This window comes from Mus caroli, chromosome 6 (genome assembly GCF_900094665.2).
Source record: "Mus caroli chromosome 6, CAROLI_EIJ_v1.1, whole genome shotgun sequence".
In the NCBI taxonomy this organism is placed as follows: Eukaryota; Metazoa; Chordata; class Mammalia; order Rodentia; family Muridae; genus Mus; species Mus caroli.
In genome coordinates, this window is record NC_034575.1 from 102,178,776 (window position 1) to 102,198,510 (window position 19,735).

Here is a 19,735-nt window from a genome sequence, read left to right on the forward strand (position 1 = left end):
AGGAAGGGAGGGAGGGAGGGAGGGAGAGAGGGAGGGAGGGAGGAAGGAAGGAAGAGAGGAAGAAAGACCATACAATATAATGACCCAACAGAGTTCAATAATTAGAAAATGAATTCAGTTTTCTTTATTTAAGGATGAATAGGTCTCTAAAAGCTAAGTATATTTTAAGCCCCTGAGATAAGTATTTATTTGTATATCAACTCACTGTTTAAATTTTAGTGGAATATTGTGGAATAGGAAAAGTGGAATTCTGTTTATTCTTTAGCATAAGTATTGTACAAGGTCAGTTTTTTAGTAGTACCTGCTCTCCAATTAGTGTTAACTATCTTTTAAGTTTTAGTGTTTGGTGATGCATTTTATTCTACATTTCTTCTCATGTGGATATGTGTGTACATACATTCATTCATTATGCATATTCTCAAGTGCATGGATGCACATCTTTGCAAGCACACACACACACATGTGTGTGTGTGTGTGTGTGTGTGAAGGCTACATATTGATACTGGGTATTTTCTTTGGTCATTCTCCATCCTTATTATCTGAGTTAGAGTCTTTCAGTTTAACCCGGAGCTTGCTGATCTAGCTAGTCTGACTAGTCAACGTGCTTCAAGGATCCTTGTCTTTGTCTGTGTGCTGGAAGTCATGGGGTTGGCCCCCACCTAATGACAGTCCTCACACTTGTGGAGTAAGCACATTAGCAGATGAGCCATTCTTTAACCCCTGGAATGATGTGTTTTGAATATTTTTATGCTAAATAAAATTCAAACTAAACAGCCTTTTCTTCTTTTCCTTTCCTAGTACAAAGGAAAAATCAGAATGCCTGACCATTAAGAATGATGGTTGGAGAGTTTTATGGACTGATAAGTCTGTCCACCCAGAATCTAGGAAACAAAATGGTCATGGATAGGCACAGAATGAGGCAGAGAAGGTAGAGAGCAAGGTAGGGGTTTAATAGTAAGGACAACAGCACAAAAAGAAACTCAACACAGTAAAGAATTATTTGTAGGATAAGATTTATTTAAGCTATAAACGTTTATATGTGTGCACTTTTTATGTATGTAGTGTGTGTGTGTGTGTTTTGTGTTGTATAAGATGATGTCAGTAAGAATGAGCATGTTTAGTGTCCTTAACTGGGTTACTCAAAAATATATTAAACTAAAAACACCAAGGTTCCTTGGAGAAGGGATTGATTCTAGGGATATAAAATGGGAATTGTAAGATAAGCTGAGGAATCACTTGGCAAGCACTAGCTGTGAAAACATAAGGGCACGATTTCAAACCCCAGCACACAGGACAGAGAGAGATTCTGGATATGGCTACATGTGTATGCGCTAGTAACCCAGCGCAGCCTAGCTGAAAAATAATAAGCTTTAACTCTCACTCTCTCTCTCTCTCTCTCTCTCTCTCTCTCTCTCTTCCTCTCCCCCTCCCCCATTTGTAGGTGCACACATGTGTATATCACACACTCATAAAAGAGAAGTCTAGAACATCTTTTTGGACCAGAATGTAACAAAATGTTGAGTGATAGAATGCCAACAGGACAGAGACCCCCTACCTCCAAGGATACCATTGGCCAAAATGGGGCATTTTTTAAGCATTAAAATAATAACAGTGATATCCTATAAACTGTTGAATAAAAGAAGAAGTCCTAAGTTGTTGTCAATTTCTGTCAGTAATAGAACAGAGAGATCCCATCAGAGAGACAAGAATGCTCTTCCCTACAGTAGAATGTTACCTGCTACATGTGCATAACTTACATCTATCATAGGAGAAGTTGATGCAGGCAGAAATTTTCTGTATAAACTCAAAATACCTTCCCACAGCTACCCATCAGCCACAAGCAGGAAAATGGTAAAGATGGAGAAGCCAGGAAGACACCATTTTGTGGTTGGTGCTGATGAAAGGGAAAACCAGCAAGTCTAAGATGCAACAGATGACCTTGTGCAGCCTGACTACACATCAGCATCTCTTTGGGTCCATTTCTGATAGTCTTTCCATCCATTTGAATACCTCTCTAAATGAAGATTCATGATGCTCTCAGAAACCCGTTTTCCTCTTAGAAAGATCCAATGATTAGAAAGCCCTTCTTTATTCAGAACTAAAATAGTGCTGTTGCTCTTTCCTTTCTACTGTGGGCAAAAACAAAACAGGCTACTAAGCTTCTGCTTGTAAACCTTTCATGGGTTTGAAAGCTACTATCACACCTCTCTTGATATCTGTGTCTTGTACTGAACACTCTCTGTGATTTTTGCTGGTGTGGGTTTACTAATCTGTCAGTGAATCCAAAGGACAGTAGTGGTTAGCTGTTTCCTGACTAATGCAAAATGCAGCTGGATTATTACCTCCTCAAATTGAAATAACACAAGCAATGAGTGCAGCCTAAGACTGCATTAGCTTTCTTTGGCAGTTACATGAATGCCTCACATACTGAAATATTCATCTTGTCTTTGTGCACTGCCAATCCTGCAATATATACTGAGGTTGCTAATTTCCAAAAGTGCAGCCTTTTGCTGTTATCCATGTTAAGTTTCATCCTAGATTAAAAAAAAAAATCATGGTACAGCTGTAGTCACCGAGATTCTTGATGTTCTTATATTTAGGACATCTTTTTTGATACACATCTTACAAAGTATTGATAAATTAGTTTATCCAGCATTGATTTTATTTTTATTGAAGAATAGGGGCCATCTACAGAGTGTTGAAGATTACCCACAAGCATGTGACCCCAGGATTATTATCATCATTTATCAACAGCCTTTGCTGTGGCATTTAGCTATTATTAAAAGCAGTTCTCTGTACATTTCCCCATAAGTCATTAAAAGTAAACCAGCTATGAGCTCTTTGGCAAGTTCCAAGCCTTTAAAGAGACCTATACTTCTTAAAACCCCCTTCCTAAAAAGGAAATTAAAATTTAAAAAGAGAAAACACAATGCTACCAAACCACACCATCATAGCCATCACAGTTAGGAAATTCGCTCACAAGTGATTCACAATGAATAAACACACACACACACACACACACACACACACACGTCCTTAATAAGCACTTATCTTAGCATTGACAATTTGAAAAGAAATTCTGAAGCAAAGTGAAAGACATGATATGCAGAAAACAACATTAAAACTAGAATCATTGGGCTTAAGGAGATGGCTCAGTAGGTGAATTGTCTTCCATGCAAACATGAGAATCCAAATTTATGTCCCAAAACACACATAGAGCTATATGTGTGTTTTGTATCTGTAATTCCAGAATTCCTACCATGAGACAGGATATGGAGATAAAAGAAATCTCAGAGGCTCACCAGCCAGCCATGCAGGTGTGCCCACATGACCAACAGAGGGACTCTGTCAAGCAGGGTAGAGAGCATGGACTGGCACACAAAGTAAATGTTTTACCTCTGCATGTGCATGAAATATATGCATCCCTCTCCTCACAGCAAGACACATGAACACTTTTAAATTGAATTATTTTCCCATATGATAATAATTTTAAAATAGTGTATATTCAGTGTAAAATTATTCATTTTATTGTGGCATTTTTATACATGTGCATTATGGGCATTGGTAATATTCAATCCCTGTTACCCTCTTACATCCTTCCCTGCCTTCCTTATGCTTCCTTTTCTTTCCACAACATCACAACATATCATATGTGTATATACATATATACATATCACATGTATGTTATATATTGAATATACATGTATATATACATATATTTTCAATATATTATTTGAATATAATATTTGAGTATATATTCTCAACTATATATATATATATACATACATAAAACATATATGTGAGATACAGATATAGATATAGATGACATAGATACACCAGCCCTGCCTGGAATTCACCATGTAGACCATGCTGGCCTTAAACTCATAGAGATCCTCCTGCCTCTGCCTACTGTGTGCTGAGATTAAAGAAGTGCACCACAATACCCAGCCTTCTACATATTATTGTTATTAAATCTAAATTCCATACACAAGAGACAACATATGGATAACTTTCTTCAACTGGCTTATGTCATTTCACATGTTGGGTTCTGGTTTTATCCATTTCCCTTCAAATAATGTAATTTCTTCCTGTTTTTATGGCCAAAACTCCATCCCACGTTTTCTTTATTCTTTCCCCATTCATCTGCTGATGGACATCAAGGCTGATTTTGTAATCTGGTGATTGTGGGTAGTGCTACAATAACCATGACTGTGTGAGCATCTCTGTTTTAGAACCAAAACCACTTATCTCAACAGACAATATCTCTCATTCAGAATATATTTTCACCCATCATCAAGTAAACACAGAAAATGGCTTGGATATATGTTATCTCATGTGCACACCTATTTGTTAATCTAGTTGTCTAATGATTAACTGTTTCTGTGGTTGTTAAATTCTTTTAAACAAAGGAGTTGGTTTATATAGAAAACAGTGCAGAAAATAAAATAATTTCCATAAACTCTTAATAGCTTAAGTGGGTAGTAAAGAAGTGTCAGTCAGACTGTATTCTACATTCCTGGCTTTGTTGCTCTCCATGGTGGAAACAGGAAACAAGCACAGAATGGATGGTGTCTTTGGTCCTACTTACTGTTGTCACTTAATAGCAATCAGATTCAAACAGCATCGTGAGTTGTAATTGCTTCTGAGACTTCTGTGCACAGAACAATAGTGAGAGTGACTTGTCAAAACAGAAGTCATAAATACAGGTCCTTCGTGATCATGATGAATTAAAACCAAAGGAAGGGAGACAGTTTGTTTTCACAAGAAGCCATCTGTTTCTTTGTGTATGGCGGTTGTATTCAAATTTAAGGAAATTAATCCAGTAAAAGCATCAGAATTCATAACACAGTAAATGAGAGTGCCGAAGAAGTAAACATTGATAAAAACCAAGGACCTAATGAGGTTTTCAAGCTCCTTAGTTTAATCTTCTCTGGTCCCTGGGAGACCTCTCTGGTGTGTGGACATGCACGACTTACTTTACATTGATTGTTGCTACTTCAGAGCTCAGAGCATGAATTGGCAACAAGCACTAAATTAATGAATTAGCTGTTGTCAGTACTACAACTCGGCCAGCATGATCCTTTGTGTGAGAAACCCCTCTGGTCCTTAGTTAACAGGCATTAGATTTTATTAGCAAAAAATAAATAAATAAATAAATTCTGTACAAGATCCCTGAGTGTGCTGGGAATGTGGCTCAGTGCTGTAAGGTATGCAAAGCCATGGGTTCAATGTCCAACACAAAAGGAGAGAAGTTAAACAAAGGAAAAAAAAAAAAAACAATTTCAAATGCCTGTAGACTTTGGTGTATGTGAAGACTCTTTGCTGCTGACCCAGATATTGTCAGGGAATAGAGCCTGGTCATTTGACTCTCCTAAGTTTGGTGTGTAGGCTTACCACTTAAGGCAACATTTTAGGCATCACTGGCTATGATCTTCCTGTAGCAGTAAGTTAATTACTTCTTCAATACTGCTTGTATCCTGAGGCAGAAATTCTTAGAATCCTTTCAGCACGTAAATATTTTCAGTTGACTCTGATAGGCTTTACGAGCAGCTGACTGAGACAGATGCAGATACTTACAGCCAAGCATTGAACTGAAGTCTAGGACCCCTGTGGAAGAGTTAGGGAAAGGACTGAAGGAGCCATAGAGGATTGCAATCCCATAGGAAGAATATTAACAAATTTATTAATGTTAACAATATTAACTAATCCATACCCCTCAGAGCTCCCAGAAACTAAGCCACCAACCAAAGAGCATATATGGGCTGGTACTTGGCTCCCAGCACATATTTAGCAGAGGCCTGCCTGATCTGGCCTCAGTGGGAAAGGCTGTGCCTAATTCTGTAGAAGCTAGATGCCCCAGGGAAGGGGGATGAAGGTCAGGGCGAAGTGGGGGTGGGTAGGTGGATGGGTGGGTGGGTAGGTAGGGGAACACCTTCTCAAAAGCAGAGAGGAGCGGGATGGGGTGAAGAACTCGGGGGCAGGGGAACAAGAAGGGGGCAACATTTGGAATGTAAGTAAATAAAGATATTTAATAAGAAAAAGAAAGGAAGGGAGAGAGAGAGAGAGAGAGAGAGAGAGAGAGAGAGAGAGAGAGAGATCACCAAACCAACTACTTCCCTTCTGTTCTAGGTTCTACACTGCCACATAAAGTTTGTTGTTGTTGCTGTTGTTGTTGTTGTTTGTTTGTTTTTGTGGAGGGCTAGGAGGAGTTTGGTGGTGGTGGAGATTGAATTTAGATTTTTTTTTTCGTATGTACGCAGGGAGCGTGCTTTACTTCTGAGCTGCATCCACAATTCTTGTTTCCTTTCAAATTCCAGACCCGACAAAGGTGATGGTTCCTCCTTCCAGCATGGATGTCACTGTAGGAGAAAGCATTGTTCTTCCATGCCAGGTAACACATGATCACTCCCTGGACATTGTGTTTACGTGGACATTTAATGGACACTTGATAGACTTTGACAAGGATGGAGACCACTTTGAAAGAGTTGGAGGGGTAAGTATTAATGTCATACTATCCATAGGAAACAGTATACCACAGGTTCTGCAAAGTGACCCGAATTAATTTGTTTGGATTTACTTGGAAACAAATGTAAAGTCATTGTGGAAGCAGGTTATTTCACAGAACGCTCGATTAATTTCTGCTCTTTTCTACATTCCTTATTACATAAATGATGTCATATGTAGCATGCATAGCAAACCTGATGTCAAGTAAGTTGTTCGCTGCTGTGTGTGGAGAAGGATACTAAGGTTCATAGGAGTTATATAAAATGCCTTTTCTCCACATCTGCTAAATGAAATGCCTCAGCTTTGAACCTCACACCACAAGCTCTACTCCCATATCATAAAACATCCCACCAGAGGGTTAATGATAGTCTTAAAGATAGTTTCCTTGTATGCCTTAGGCAGCAATTCTATTCCTCTGTGGTCCTATGGGAGACTCATCATCATAAAGTTGGTACTTGCTCTCTTGATTTTGCAAATACACTGAGGTGATTTATCATCTCCATGGAGTCTGAATCCAAATGCTTCAATTTTTGAAATGCCTTACTTTTCAGGACAATATATATAATCATTGAATATGTGCCAAGATATGGTTAAATCTAGAAACAATTTATTCTACCACAAACATTTTCCACAATTATTTTTCTGCATTATCACAGTTCTGCATTCCCATTGGTAATGTATATTCACTCTGATGACCACTTTCTTGGAAGGACTAACCAGAAAGTACCAGGGTATAAAACTGAGACTAAAATTTGAAAGGCTCTTTCCTCCCTTAACTGCTATAGAAATATGATTTACTGATTTGCCTATCTCACCCTCTGTGTGCCCTTTTAGATAGATCCCCTGAAATTAACAACTCTGTCTATGAGATATATTGGGAATATATTTTCAACATAACTAATTAATAACTCTGCCCATTACATGCATGCTTAGTTTGTTAGAGTTTGGCTTGCAGAACATGAAAAGAGATTTGAGTGACTATTCTCTCAATCACCCCAAGGATGCTATATAAATAATATCACTTTGGATACACAGGCGAGAAGTTAATTTATCACACCAGTGGCTGTCTCTGTTTGTTAGGCATTCTCTCTTGGAAGATTGGTTGAGTAAGGCTGGATGAGATCACTATTATTAAGCATTCTGGATCTCTTTCACATGGCCCAGATTAGTGAGTGTCTTGGTTTGGCTTTTATTGCTGTGAAGAGACACCATGACCAAGGCAACTGTAATAAAAGGCATTGAAAAAAAAAAAAAGCATGGCAGGCTGCAGGCAGATATACATGGTGCTAGAGAAGGAGCTGGGAGTTCTATATCTTGATCTGAAGGCATTCAGAAGTAGACTGTCTTCTGCAGACAGCTAGGAGGAGGCTTTCTCCTACATAGGGCAGAACTTGAGCACTAGGAAACCTTGACACACTGCCTTCAACAAGGCCACACCTATTCCAATAAGGCCACACTTCCTAATAGTACCATTGTCCAGGGGCCAATCATATTCAAACCACCACAGTGAAAGATAGTCTACTTCATTAAAAGCATTGTTGACATCAAATACCTTAAAGTCTAAAAATATACTTAGCCTCATACTTATCACAAAAGAAATATATTTGAAACTCTAATGGCTGCATTCTCTGAAAGAAGAGTAATATTAACTGTAATAACAGGGCAGCATATGTTGAGAAAACCCCTTCTCAACTAAACTAAATAGTTGTTTTTCACATTAAAACCAGATTCATGGGCAAAATCAATATAAAAATTAAGATTTCTGAGAATCTCATGAGCAGTAGCCAATTAGTATGGATTGATGATTGATGAATAATAGGCAGAAGCTGGAAAGGACCCAGATGTCCCTCAACAGAGGAATGGATACAGAAAATGTGGTACATTTACACAGCTATTAAAAACAATGACTTCATGAAATTCTTAGGCAAATGGATGGAACTATTCATTTATATATAGATAAGTCAGGTGCTGGCAGAGCCTCTCAGATGATAGCCATACCAGGCTCCTGTCTGCAAGCACATCTTGCCTTCCATCCACAGACACAAATATGGTGATTTTTAATAGGGGTCTTTAAATGGTGAGGGTTAGAGAGATGGTTCAGCAATTAAGAAAATTTCATCCTGAGTGAGGTAGCTCTGACCCAAAAGGATATGTATGGTATGCACTCACTGATAAGTGGATATTAGCCCATAAGCTCGGAATACCTGAGATACAATTCACAGACCACATGAAGCTCAAAAAGAAGGAAGACCAAAGTGTGAGTACTTTGGTCCTTCTTAGAAGGAGGAACAAAATACACATTAGAGGAGATACAGAGAGAAAGTGTGGAGCAGAGACTGAAAGAAAGGTCATCTAGAGACTGATCCCTACCCCCAAACAATGACACCCAGGAATCCATCCCATATACAGTTACCAAACCCAGACACTATTGTGGATGCCAAGAAGTACTTGCTGACAGGAGCCTGAGAGGCTGGGCCAGTGCCTGAAAAATACAGAGGTGGATGCCCTCAGCCAACTATTGGAGCTATGAAAGCAACCATGGAGGAGCTAGAGAAAGACTGAAGGAGCTGAAGGGGTTTGCAACCCCATAGGAGGTACAACAATATGAACCAACCAGTACCCCCAGAGCTGCCAGGGACTAAACCACCAACCAAAGAGTACACATGGAGGGCCCCATGGCTCCAGCCCCTTATTTACCAGAGGATAGCCTTGTGGAACATCCATGTGAGGAGAGGCTCTCGGTCCTATGAAGTCTCGATGCCCCAGTGTAGGGTAATGCTAGGACAAGGAAGTGGGAATGGGTTGGTTGTTGAGCAGGGGAGGGGAAATGGGATAGGGGATTTTCAGGGGGGAAACCAGGAAACGGAATAACATTTGAAATGTAAATACAGAAAATATCTAATAAAAAAAGACAGTAGTCAAATACACATGATATGCAAATAAAACTTGGAACTTTAAGAAAAGAAAATAGAAAAGAGCCCTGGCCAATAAGACCTAGTAGCCAGTATGTACTTTTTCAGCTAAGATGTAGAGGAAGCATCTTAATGAAGCAAAGAACCAAGGAATCTTATCATATACAGAAGGACTCTCATTCAACCATCTGTAATGAGACACACCTGTAATACCAGCATTCAGGACCTGGGTTTCATACATGCTTGGGCTATGTAGTGGTATAATGCATCCTGCTCTCAATAGGAAGACTTTGTCTTGATGATGATGATGATTAAAAATAGCTTTTGTTTTCTTTCCATATAAACATTCCATTTCTCTCCTCTCTACTGCTACAAGTGAAGAGAGGGAAGTAAGTTAGCCACCAGTGTCACCCATGGTGATAATTTTAAGATTTCACAGTTGAGGAGGAAACTGTGTGCCATTCTGAACTCAGCCCCATTTACATTTGTGCTTCCCAAGTCAATGTAATGAAACAATGCTGGACAGATTCAGCCTATTGGGTTTTGAGGAAAGCTGTTGTTCTGTTACTGTTAGTGGTGTTCTCCGATGTCCTCCCGTTCTCTTTCAGAACAGAACAGGGACCCCAGTTGGAATAGGGGTTAAATACCCTGCTACTCTTTTCTTCTTTCTAGTAGGAACATAAATGTAGGCCTCAGGAATAGTTTGGTTTCTCTAAAGGAGAGAGCAGCCTCACTCCGTGAGACTAATTCAATCCTTTAATTTTTTTTTCAGTTTGATCTCAAAGCTATAAATCTCATCAAAATTTAAGAATAGCTAATTCCAATAGAGCTTCCACCTTAAAATCAACATAGCTCCTACCTTAAAATTAATATGGTGATTTCTTATTAGTCATTTTATTTGTTTACATTTCAAATTTTATTCCCCTTTCTGGTCTCCCCTCCATGAAATCCCCATCCCATCCCCTCCCCTTTGCCTCTAAGAGGGTGCTCCTCCACCAATACAGCCACTCTCACCTCACCCCTCTAGCATTCCCCTTCTCTAGGGCATCAAACCTCCACAGAACCAAGGGCATCCCTTCCCACTGATGACAGATGAGGCAATCCTCTGCTACATATATAGTGGGAGCCATGGACCAGCCCATATATATTCTTTGGTTGGTGGTTTAGTCCCTGGAAGCTCTGAGGGGTCCAATTAATCGATGCTGTTGTTCTTCCTATGAGGTTGTGATCCCCTTCAGCTCCTTCAGCCCTTCCCCTAACTCTTCCATTGGGGTTCCCGGGCTCAGTCCAATGGTTGGCTGTGAGTATCTGCATCTGTCTTAGTCAGGTTCTGGCAGAGCCTCTCAGATGATAGCCATACTAGGCTTCTGTCTGCAAGCACATCTTGCCTTCCATCCACAGACACAAATATGATGATTTTTAATAGGGTTTTTAAATGGTGAGGGCTAGAGAGGTGGTTCAGCAATTAAGAGCACTGGCTGATCTTCCAGAGGACCCAGGTTCAATTTCCAGCATCCACATGGCAGCTCACAACTGTCTGTAACTCCTGTCCCAGGGGATCTGACACTCTCACACAGATATACATGTAGTCAAATCACTAATGTACATAAAAAAATAACAACAACCAAATCAATATGGCTTCTACCTTAAAATCAATATAGCTTCCATTTTAAAATATGTATGTCAACTACCTTAAAATCACCCCTCTGTAAACATTTCCTTTATGGGGCTTAGTTGTTATTTAAATTGCTACTTAAAGGCCCATCATGTGAACTATCTAAGGTTCAGAATGCTGATTCCCTTTACCTACAAGGTGCATAATCATTTATCAATTATCTCCTTATTACATATTAGCTCCTGAATGCTCACAAAAACCCTATGAAATAGACTAGTAATTATTTTCCCATTTTTTATACTGAGATGTGGTCAGTAAATAGTGGAATTTGGTGAGAACACAAGGGTTTTAAATAAAAGAACTTTCAGATTAAAAAAAAATATCTGAGCTCTTCTAGAATTAGGCTTAAGGTCTTTGACATGATTTTCTCACAAAGAAAATTGATCACGGCCATCAATAAGACAAGTTTAAATTTACTTTATGATTCATAGTTTGTGAATGGATTTCACATAGATATCCAGACTCATTTGATTCTCACAACATTGCACAGTGGGGAAGGCATACTTCTTTGAAAGGTCAATAAATTGAGAGGCAGACAGATTAAGAATCTTAGATGAAATCACACAGCAGGCATGGGCCCCAAACAACTAAGTCTCCAAACTGAGCCTCTGCTTCTAGGACATACTCCTGTCTTTCTTCTTCTAATCCTAGTTGCAACAATTGGACCTCCTGACTTCTTCTTTGCCCCAAGTAAATATGAATGTGACCTGTTTTACTGAAACAAAAAAAGAAACTAAGGGCTTGTTGCTTTCAAATAGGAATAAGTTCTTTCCTGGAGGGGAGTATATAACTACCATCAATAACAAGGGTTGGGGCTGGTCTGTTGAACATGGTGACCTAAATTCAATCCCTGTAACTCAAAGAAAACTCAGCCATAGTAGCACATGGATCCCAATTGGAGGAGACAGAAACAGGCAGATTCCCTTGGCTGGTCTTCCAGCCAGCCTCATCTACTTGGCAAGTTTTAGGCCAGTAGGAGACCTTGTGTCAAATGACAATGGGGATAATGCTTAAGGAATGATAAATGAGGTGTACTCTCTACACATGCACATTCCACATACATATACAAGCACATACACAAACATGTCTAGACTTTACATATATACATACACACAGAAAACAACAGAGATCAGAACTGTTGTTTGCTGCATACATGACTTAAAGTTGTCTAGCCTTCTTATGTTAGAGTTTTCTCATTTGTAAATAAGCTAACAAGACTACCTGCTGCACAGAACATGTTGGAACTGAGTGTGTTAACATAGCTAAAGCACTAGAAAGTCCTAGGTGTACACAAAATTCTACAGAGAGTCACTCTTTGGAGAAATAGCAGCTTCAAAGTCTGTGTCAACCTCTTGGTCTGTAGTTTGAATTCAGAAAAAAAAAATTCTAACCCATGAAGTGGTCACATCCTTACTCTCCAAGCTTGTCAATATCAAGGCTGTGAAACCAAACTCCAGGGTAGAACAGTCGTGTGGAGACATCACATTGTATTTATAAAAAGTGGTTTTCTGGTAAGCAGTGGAGAAATGGATGCAGGGCACATAGGCATCTACACAAGGATGTAATTAGTCCTATTCATCTGCTAATCAAACATGCATTTGGCATTTGGAAAACAAATTAGCACTATTCCACACTAGATGATTCAAGATTTCCTTAGAGAGTCTGGCCTTCAAAATCCTTTAATTCAAACCTGAGAGCAATCAAAATGCTGGCTGCAAGACAGGGTGCTGCTAAAAAATGCAGATGCCTCTTAATGGAGGTTCACCTCCTCTTTCCAAATATAGAATTTCAAAGTCTAATAATGCTAGTACAGGAAATAGGCTGAGAAACAGGCTGAAGGGAACCTATAAGGCTCGATCAAAAGCTGCATTGTGTAACTTTGAGTGATGCCAGGGCGGGTAGCAGACTGATCCAGACACCTGAGCTCCTGTTGAAGATAAGCTCTCTGACAACTTTGGTGTTCTTATCTCTCAGGCTGGCTCCCCTAGTTCTAATAGCCGTGGCATGCATCACTAATGTTCTCATCAGCTGGTGTAAAATAAATCCATTAGTCATAGTGTCCTTCATGTGATAATGATATTTAGGGCTCATTAAAAAGTAATTGTAGCCACTTTCCTCTACTTTATCAGCAGGATTCAGCTGGTGATTTGATGATCCGAAACATCCAACTGAAGCATGCTGGGAAGTATGTCTGCATGGTCCAAACAAGTGTAGACAAACTCTCTGCTGCTGCGGACCTGATTGTAAGAGGTATCCAACTTTTATTTTTATTTCTTATTGCTTGCTTTTTGCCCTTTCAATATTTATATGATATGTACTCTACCACAGCAATATAAAACCTCAATGGTTTTGAATTATGTTAAAACAGCATAAGTTAACCATAGTGCATAGTGATTAACAGTCTATATAAATTTTCTGAACATGTATTTTTCATGAAAAAAAAAATGGATAACCAGAAAGTACACTGAGAAAGTCCAGTTCTCATATTGAATTGAATATCCAAGTTATGACTACTGAGTTGACAGGTGTTCTAGAATAACTTTAGATTAACAAAAACAATTAGTTTGAAAAGTAATTCAGCTAGCCCTTTTGTGTTTCACCTGAACTGAACCACATTAGTGTTTTAAGCTAGTAGTGTAACAGGGGCTTAAGTAAACTCCTTTCCCCTAAAATTATTAGGGTTGTGTTTACTACTCTGGAGACAGTAGGATCTGGGAGAATCAAGTTGACAAATGAGGCAAACCAAAGGACTCATACAATAGCCAACTTTATTCAGTGCATCAGACAACTTATACTCTGAGAGTTAGGAAATGTCACCTAAGTAAAGTTCTCATGGGTTCAAGCTGTATTCAATCACAAGGACAAGTCACACATGGCAAAAATATTTTTTTCCATAGAAGCATATAAACATTTAATTGAATAACACCAACAAGCAATAATGAGTAATCTGAAGTAAACTCATTCCTATATGCTACACCTTGGAAAACACATTCTAAGAACAATTTTTGTGTTTTGAAGAAGCTGAGGTCACAAGACTCTTTTTTTGTTTGTTTGTTTGTTTGTTTTGTTTTGTTTTACTTGGAGTGTTCTCACAAGCACCCAGCGTTCTCTTAGCACAATTGGATTTCTTGTCCATGTTCCTTGGTTTTAAAATATAACTTGATAAGGAAACAAACACCAACTTGCTTGGAATGTAGTGAATAGGAGTACATTTCCATACTGAACATTGACCTTGAAGAGACTCTTATTACTAACTTAAACTGTGCAGAGATGACTACCATAAATGAGTCTACTAGCTGGAGAAAATTCCAGAATTCAAATCAGTTTATAAAAGAAATGTAAGGTTTTAAGATATTTTTAAAGAGGAACTTGCTTCAAACTCACTGCCTCAACCTCTTGAATGCTGAAGTTTACAGATGTGTGCCACCACACCTAACCAACAGCAAAAAGAAAACGGGAGTTGTCGGGTGATTGCAGTACCCTTAGAGACCTGAAGAGGGCAGGTGATCCCAGTGATTTCCCAGGAGTAATAGATGGTTGTGAGCTACTTTAAGATTGCTGAGATTTGAGCATGGGTCCTGTGGAAGAGCAGCCAGTGTTCTTAACCATTGAGCCATCTCTAACCCATCAAAAGAAAAGAAAATTCAAAGAAAATTAAAAACTCTGTGAAACTGTGTACCCAACAGGTTTTTGTCTTTTTGTCTATCATTTAAGTCTTAAACTTGCAATCAGGCTGAAGATATAATTGCATGGTATAGCATTTGCCCAGCAGGCATTAAAGCCTTGGGCTCCACACCCAACTCTGCTAAACAAAGGAGCAAACAAACAAAAGCCAACCCAGAACACCAAGATAATCTCAGGCCCCAAAACTCATTAATCAGGATCCCTAACTGTTGGTGATGGAGATTTTTGGCTGGCCACCTGAGCCTAAAATACAAACCCTGGCTCAGGATCAGAGGCAGGGTGAATCTGAGTGTACAGGGAATAAGCTATTTTGAGAATCAATACAAAGTATTGCTGTATGCCCTGAGCAGATGTGAGAGGGAAATGCACAGGAATTAGCAACTCAATTGTCAAGAGAGGTTAAAGAAATACTGCATTCTCATTATGGCTGCTTTAGCTACCTGTTAATTGCCTTAAAAGAATGTGAGCCATAAAGTTAAAGGTCAGATAAAAAAATTGAATATTATATTTTCAACTTAGGTAGATCTGCCCACAGAATAATGTATAGAAATGTGTTTATTTCCATTTTAAAAACACACCAGAGCTGATCTACTCTCCCCTTAGGGACAAAGGAATTCTGTTGCTGGTAATTTATCCTCTACTTAATTAGGATAATGTTCAGATCAGCAGTTTAAAAACCAATAAATTAGACTAATAAATATTTAAATCAGTAGTACTTGAAGTTCTTAAATGATATTGTATACTTCATTTCCCAGAAAATAGCATTGCATACCAAAAGGAATTTGCAAACGCAGTCTAAAAGAAACTCTAGCCTAATCAGTTAATAAGGCCAATAAATTAATATGACACTTAAAGCCACAATCTTTCATCTTATCTCCTCCTGCTCTGTCCTTGCATCTTTCATCCACATTGCTGTGAGGAGACAGAAATGTATTCCACTGCCCTTAAGAGGTTTTTATATTTAGAACAAGTATGGGTTTTTATGTTGACTCTGGAACCTTTAATTCCCCGATGTCTGCTTTACCTAATCTGCAACTGTCTCATGGCCACCAGCAAGGCCACCCTTCCCTGAGCAAGAGGCAGACACCAGCATCAAAATAGTTGTCCTTGTGCTGTGACAAAAAAAAAGTCTCATGTTTTGTTCAGGGGACATTTTGTAGTTGCTGTTGTCGCTGTTGTTGAAAGAGGGGTCCAATTTTCTAACAACAAAGTAAACAGTCCCTAAGAGCACAGCTATGCACTGGTGGGGATAGTGACAAGAAGAAAAAGGATGACAGGGTCCCCAAAAGCATCTTCCTCCCTCTAGTGCCAGGCCCTTACCACCCCTTCATTTGCTTCCTACACAGTGGCCACAAAGGGACTCAGATAGCTCCTATTGATTTAATTCTGTGAGTGGTTTAAAGGGAACACTTTTCTATTTGTGGGAGATTCTAAAGGCTCTCGAACAACATTCATAAAGAAAAAGGGTAGAAATACCAGGAGGAGAATGCTGGTCTGATACAAAGGAGCATAGATTGTCTTCTGGACTTTGCCTGGTTATTAGGAGAAAAGACCAAAGGTCACCTCAGGTCTGACTAGATGACATTAGACTGGCTTGCTGAAATGTCACCATGGAAAATTAATCAGTTCCAACATACACATTTGCAGGCATTTCATTCAGGAGTGGGAGAAAGAAGATAGATTTAGCCTCACCTGTGAGTCTATAAAAGTGATTTTTAAAGAAGCAGAGAGAATGCAAGGTGTTCATAAAGGTGAAGGAGATTTCCAAACAGAATCTTACCTGGCAAATTTCCATTATTTTTCCCCTACTCCATTAGAGGTGGCCTTTTTACCTTGTCCCTGCGGCACAGCCCAGTAATCTTTTGACAATATATTTGATTGCTAATTTAGGTATCAGAAAAAAAAAAAAAAAAACCTTCTTAGGAATCTCTCCTTATGTCTGCCCAACAAGTAAGGGTTTAGCACCTAAAACACTCATCATCACCTTCTATTTCAAGGTGATAAATTGGTGATATCTAAGCTACATTTTAAAAAGCACATTTAACTGTCTGGCCACAGCTTCTAATACTGGCAGCTAGGAAAGTTCTGGGTCTTTCCTTTGACCCTATTGATGTTTCACCTCCTAATTGTTTTTCTATCCCTCTGTGTATGATATCCAGACTGCCATTTAAATAGGATTTCTTCCCTCTTCAATGGTTTAAGTACATGGAAGTAGAGAAACAGTAACCATCAGAAAGATAAGTAGAAAAATATAGGTATTATTTATAGAAACTAACATGTTAGACTCCAACCCAATTTTGGAATTACTTCAAAGAGGAAGATGGTTTTATGACTCTTGAGAACTGACCATTTTCACAGTAGTCCCTTTGCTGAATGCAGTGTAGATGGCAGATGGAGCCCCAATATTCTCTCCCAACATCATCAGGACATTCCATTGTAATTTTTTTCTTTGCCTATTTCTGTTTTCCCCTATATTCTGTGAGCCTCTGCAAGGAAGCAACATGTGTCAGCTCATTGCTATAGTTTCAAAGTTAAACTATGTTCTTGTTACCCAATAGATTTTTTTAAAGAAATTATAGAATGGACATGTAGATAGTTAAACAAATGATTAAGTGATTCAGTACCCCGTTTAAGTAAGTAGGTTATATACTTGGACATTTGAGTATGCTGTCTAATTCTGAATGCCTTGCCCTCTCTTAGGTCCTCCAGGTCCGCCCGAGGCTGTGACCATAGATGAAATCACAGACACCACTGCTCAGCTTTCTTGGAGACCAGGACCTGACAACCACAGCCCCATCACCATGTATGTTATCCAAGCTAGGACTCCATTCTCCGTGGGCTGGCAAGCAGTCAATACAGGTACCATACTGCATGCTGGGTGCTGTTATCTGTCAGAGACTTCTAGAATAAAGTGTGAATGAAATATGGAAGAAGCTAAGCCATTTAAGTCAACACAGTTGCAAATGATACATTGCATCTGCATCTCCCAGACATGAGCTAGCTCTAATATGATGTCTTTAATGTTTTCCTCCACACTAACTTACACTAGTGTCACTGTACCTGAGCATCAGCATCTATTGAATGATAGCTGTACTATGCTTGGTGCTTTTATTTCCCTAAAAAGCTTCAAACTATTTATAAAAATACAATGAATCAATCTATGTTTTACCTAAAATCACCTTCATTCCACAGTGATCCACATTGGAAAGTAGTAGAAAATGCAAGCCTACAAATCACAGTCTCTGCAAGGTCCATAGACAGCTGTATAGAATAGAATAGAATAGAATAGAATAGAATAGAATAGAATAGAATAGAATAGAATAGAATAGAATAGAATAGAATAGGGCTTGCATTCCTTCTGGTCTGTCTGGGCCAGTGGCCTGAGCAGACTTGGGCGCAAACTTTGCAGCCAGCCCCACAACACTCAGAGGCAGCTCTACTCCCAGGTGCTCTAACACGCCCAGGATCATACGATCACAGGATCCCATGACCTTGGTCACACCACGATCTCGGGGTCCCAGAGGCAGCCCAGGATCACAGGATCCCAAAATCACAAAATCACAGAGACAGCTTGTTTCTGAGGAGTTCTTACACAACCAGGAAGGACAGGCTCTAGTCAGACATAGTCAGGGTAGGTAGAACTTGAAATAATCAGATGGCAGGAGCCAAAAGTAAGAACATAAGCAACAGAAACCAAGGTTACTTGGCATCATCAGAACCCAATTCTCCCATCATAGCAAGTACTGGATACCCTGAATATACCAGAAAAGCAAGATTCAGATCTAAAATCACTTCTCATGATGATGATAGAGGACTTTAAGAAGGACATAAATAACTCCCTTAAAGAAATATAGGAGAACACAATCAAACAGGCAAAGGAAAGAAAAAAACCACCCAGGATCTAAAAATGGAACTAGAACCAATAAAGAAATCACAAAGGGAGACAACTCTGGATTTAGAAATCCTAGGAAAGATATCATGAATCATAGATGCAAGCATCACTAACAGAATACAAGAGATAGAAGAGAAAATCTCAGGTGCAGAAGATACCATAGAAAACATTGACACAACAGTGAAAGAAAATGCAAAAAACTCCCAATCCAAAACATCCAGGACACAATGAGAAGACCAAGCCTAAGAATAATAGGTATAGAAGAGAGTGAAGATTCTCAACTTAAAGGGCCAGTAAATACCTTCAACAAAATTATAGAAGAAAACCTCCCTAACCTAAAGAAAGAGGTGATCATGAACATACAAGAAGCCTACAGAACTCCAAATAGACTGGACCAGAAAAGAAATTCCTTCCATCACATAATAATAAAAACACCAAATGCACTAAACAAAGAAAGAATTTTAAAAGCAGTATGGGGAAGAGTCAAGTAACATATAAAGGTAGACCTATCCGAGTTACACCAGACTTTTCACCAGAGATTATGAGAGCTAAAAGATCCTGGGCAGATGTCATACAGACGATAAGAGAACACAAATGCCGGCCCAAACTACTATACCCAGCAAAACTCTAAATTACCATAGGCAGCCAAAACAAGATATTCCATGACAAAACCAAATTTATACAATATCTTTCCACAAATCCAGCTCTACAAAAAATAATAGATGGAAAACACCAACACAAGGAGGGAAACTACACCCTAGAAGAAGCAAGAAAGTAATCTTTCAACAAACCCACACAAACATAATTCCACTTCTAACAATAAAAACAATGGCAAGTAACAATCACTTTTCCTTAATATCTCTTAATATGAAAATTAATGTTACCAACATGTTATAATCAATTAAAATTAAAAATATAAGAACTTAGTCACAGGGCTCCCAATGGAGAAATATCCAAGAATATCTTGTTTTGGCTAGAGAAAGTACCCAAGGAGCTAAAGGGATCTGCAACCCTATTGTTGGAACAACATGATGTACTAACCAGAACCCCGGAGCTCTTGTCTCTAGC

At 38.9% G+C, this 19,735-nt stretch overlaps 1 protein-coding gene across 12 annotated transcripts in view; it reads left to right on the forward strand.

Annotated features, from left to right (window-relative positions):
* Cntn4 (contactin 4) overlaps positions 1-19,735 on the forward strand; it is a 990,533-nt gene that overhangs the window by 942,034 nt on the left and 28,764 nt on the right. For 11 of the 12 annotated variants that reach the window (XM_029478674.1, XM_029478666.1, XM_029478667.1 and 8 more), the window contains 3 exons: positions 6,318-6,493; positions 13,221-13,341; positions 17,476-17,634. In XM_029478674.1, the coding sequence (XP_029334534.1) occupies positions 6,318-6,493; positions 13,221-13,341; positions 17,476-17,634 (456 nt within the window). The remainder of the gene's footprint in view (positions 1-6,317; positions 6,494-13,220; positions 13,342-17,475; positions 17,635-19,735) is intronic. The other variant, XM_029478673.1, reaches the window with a different exon arrangement.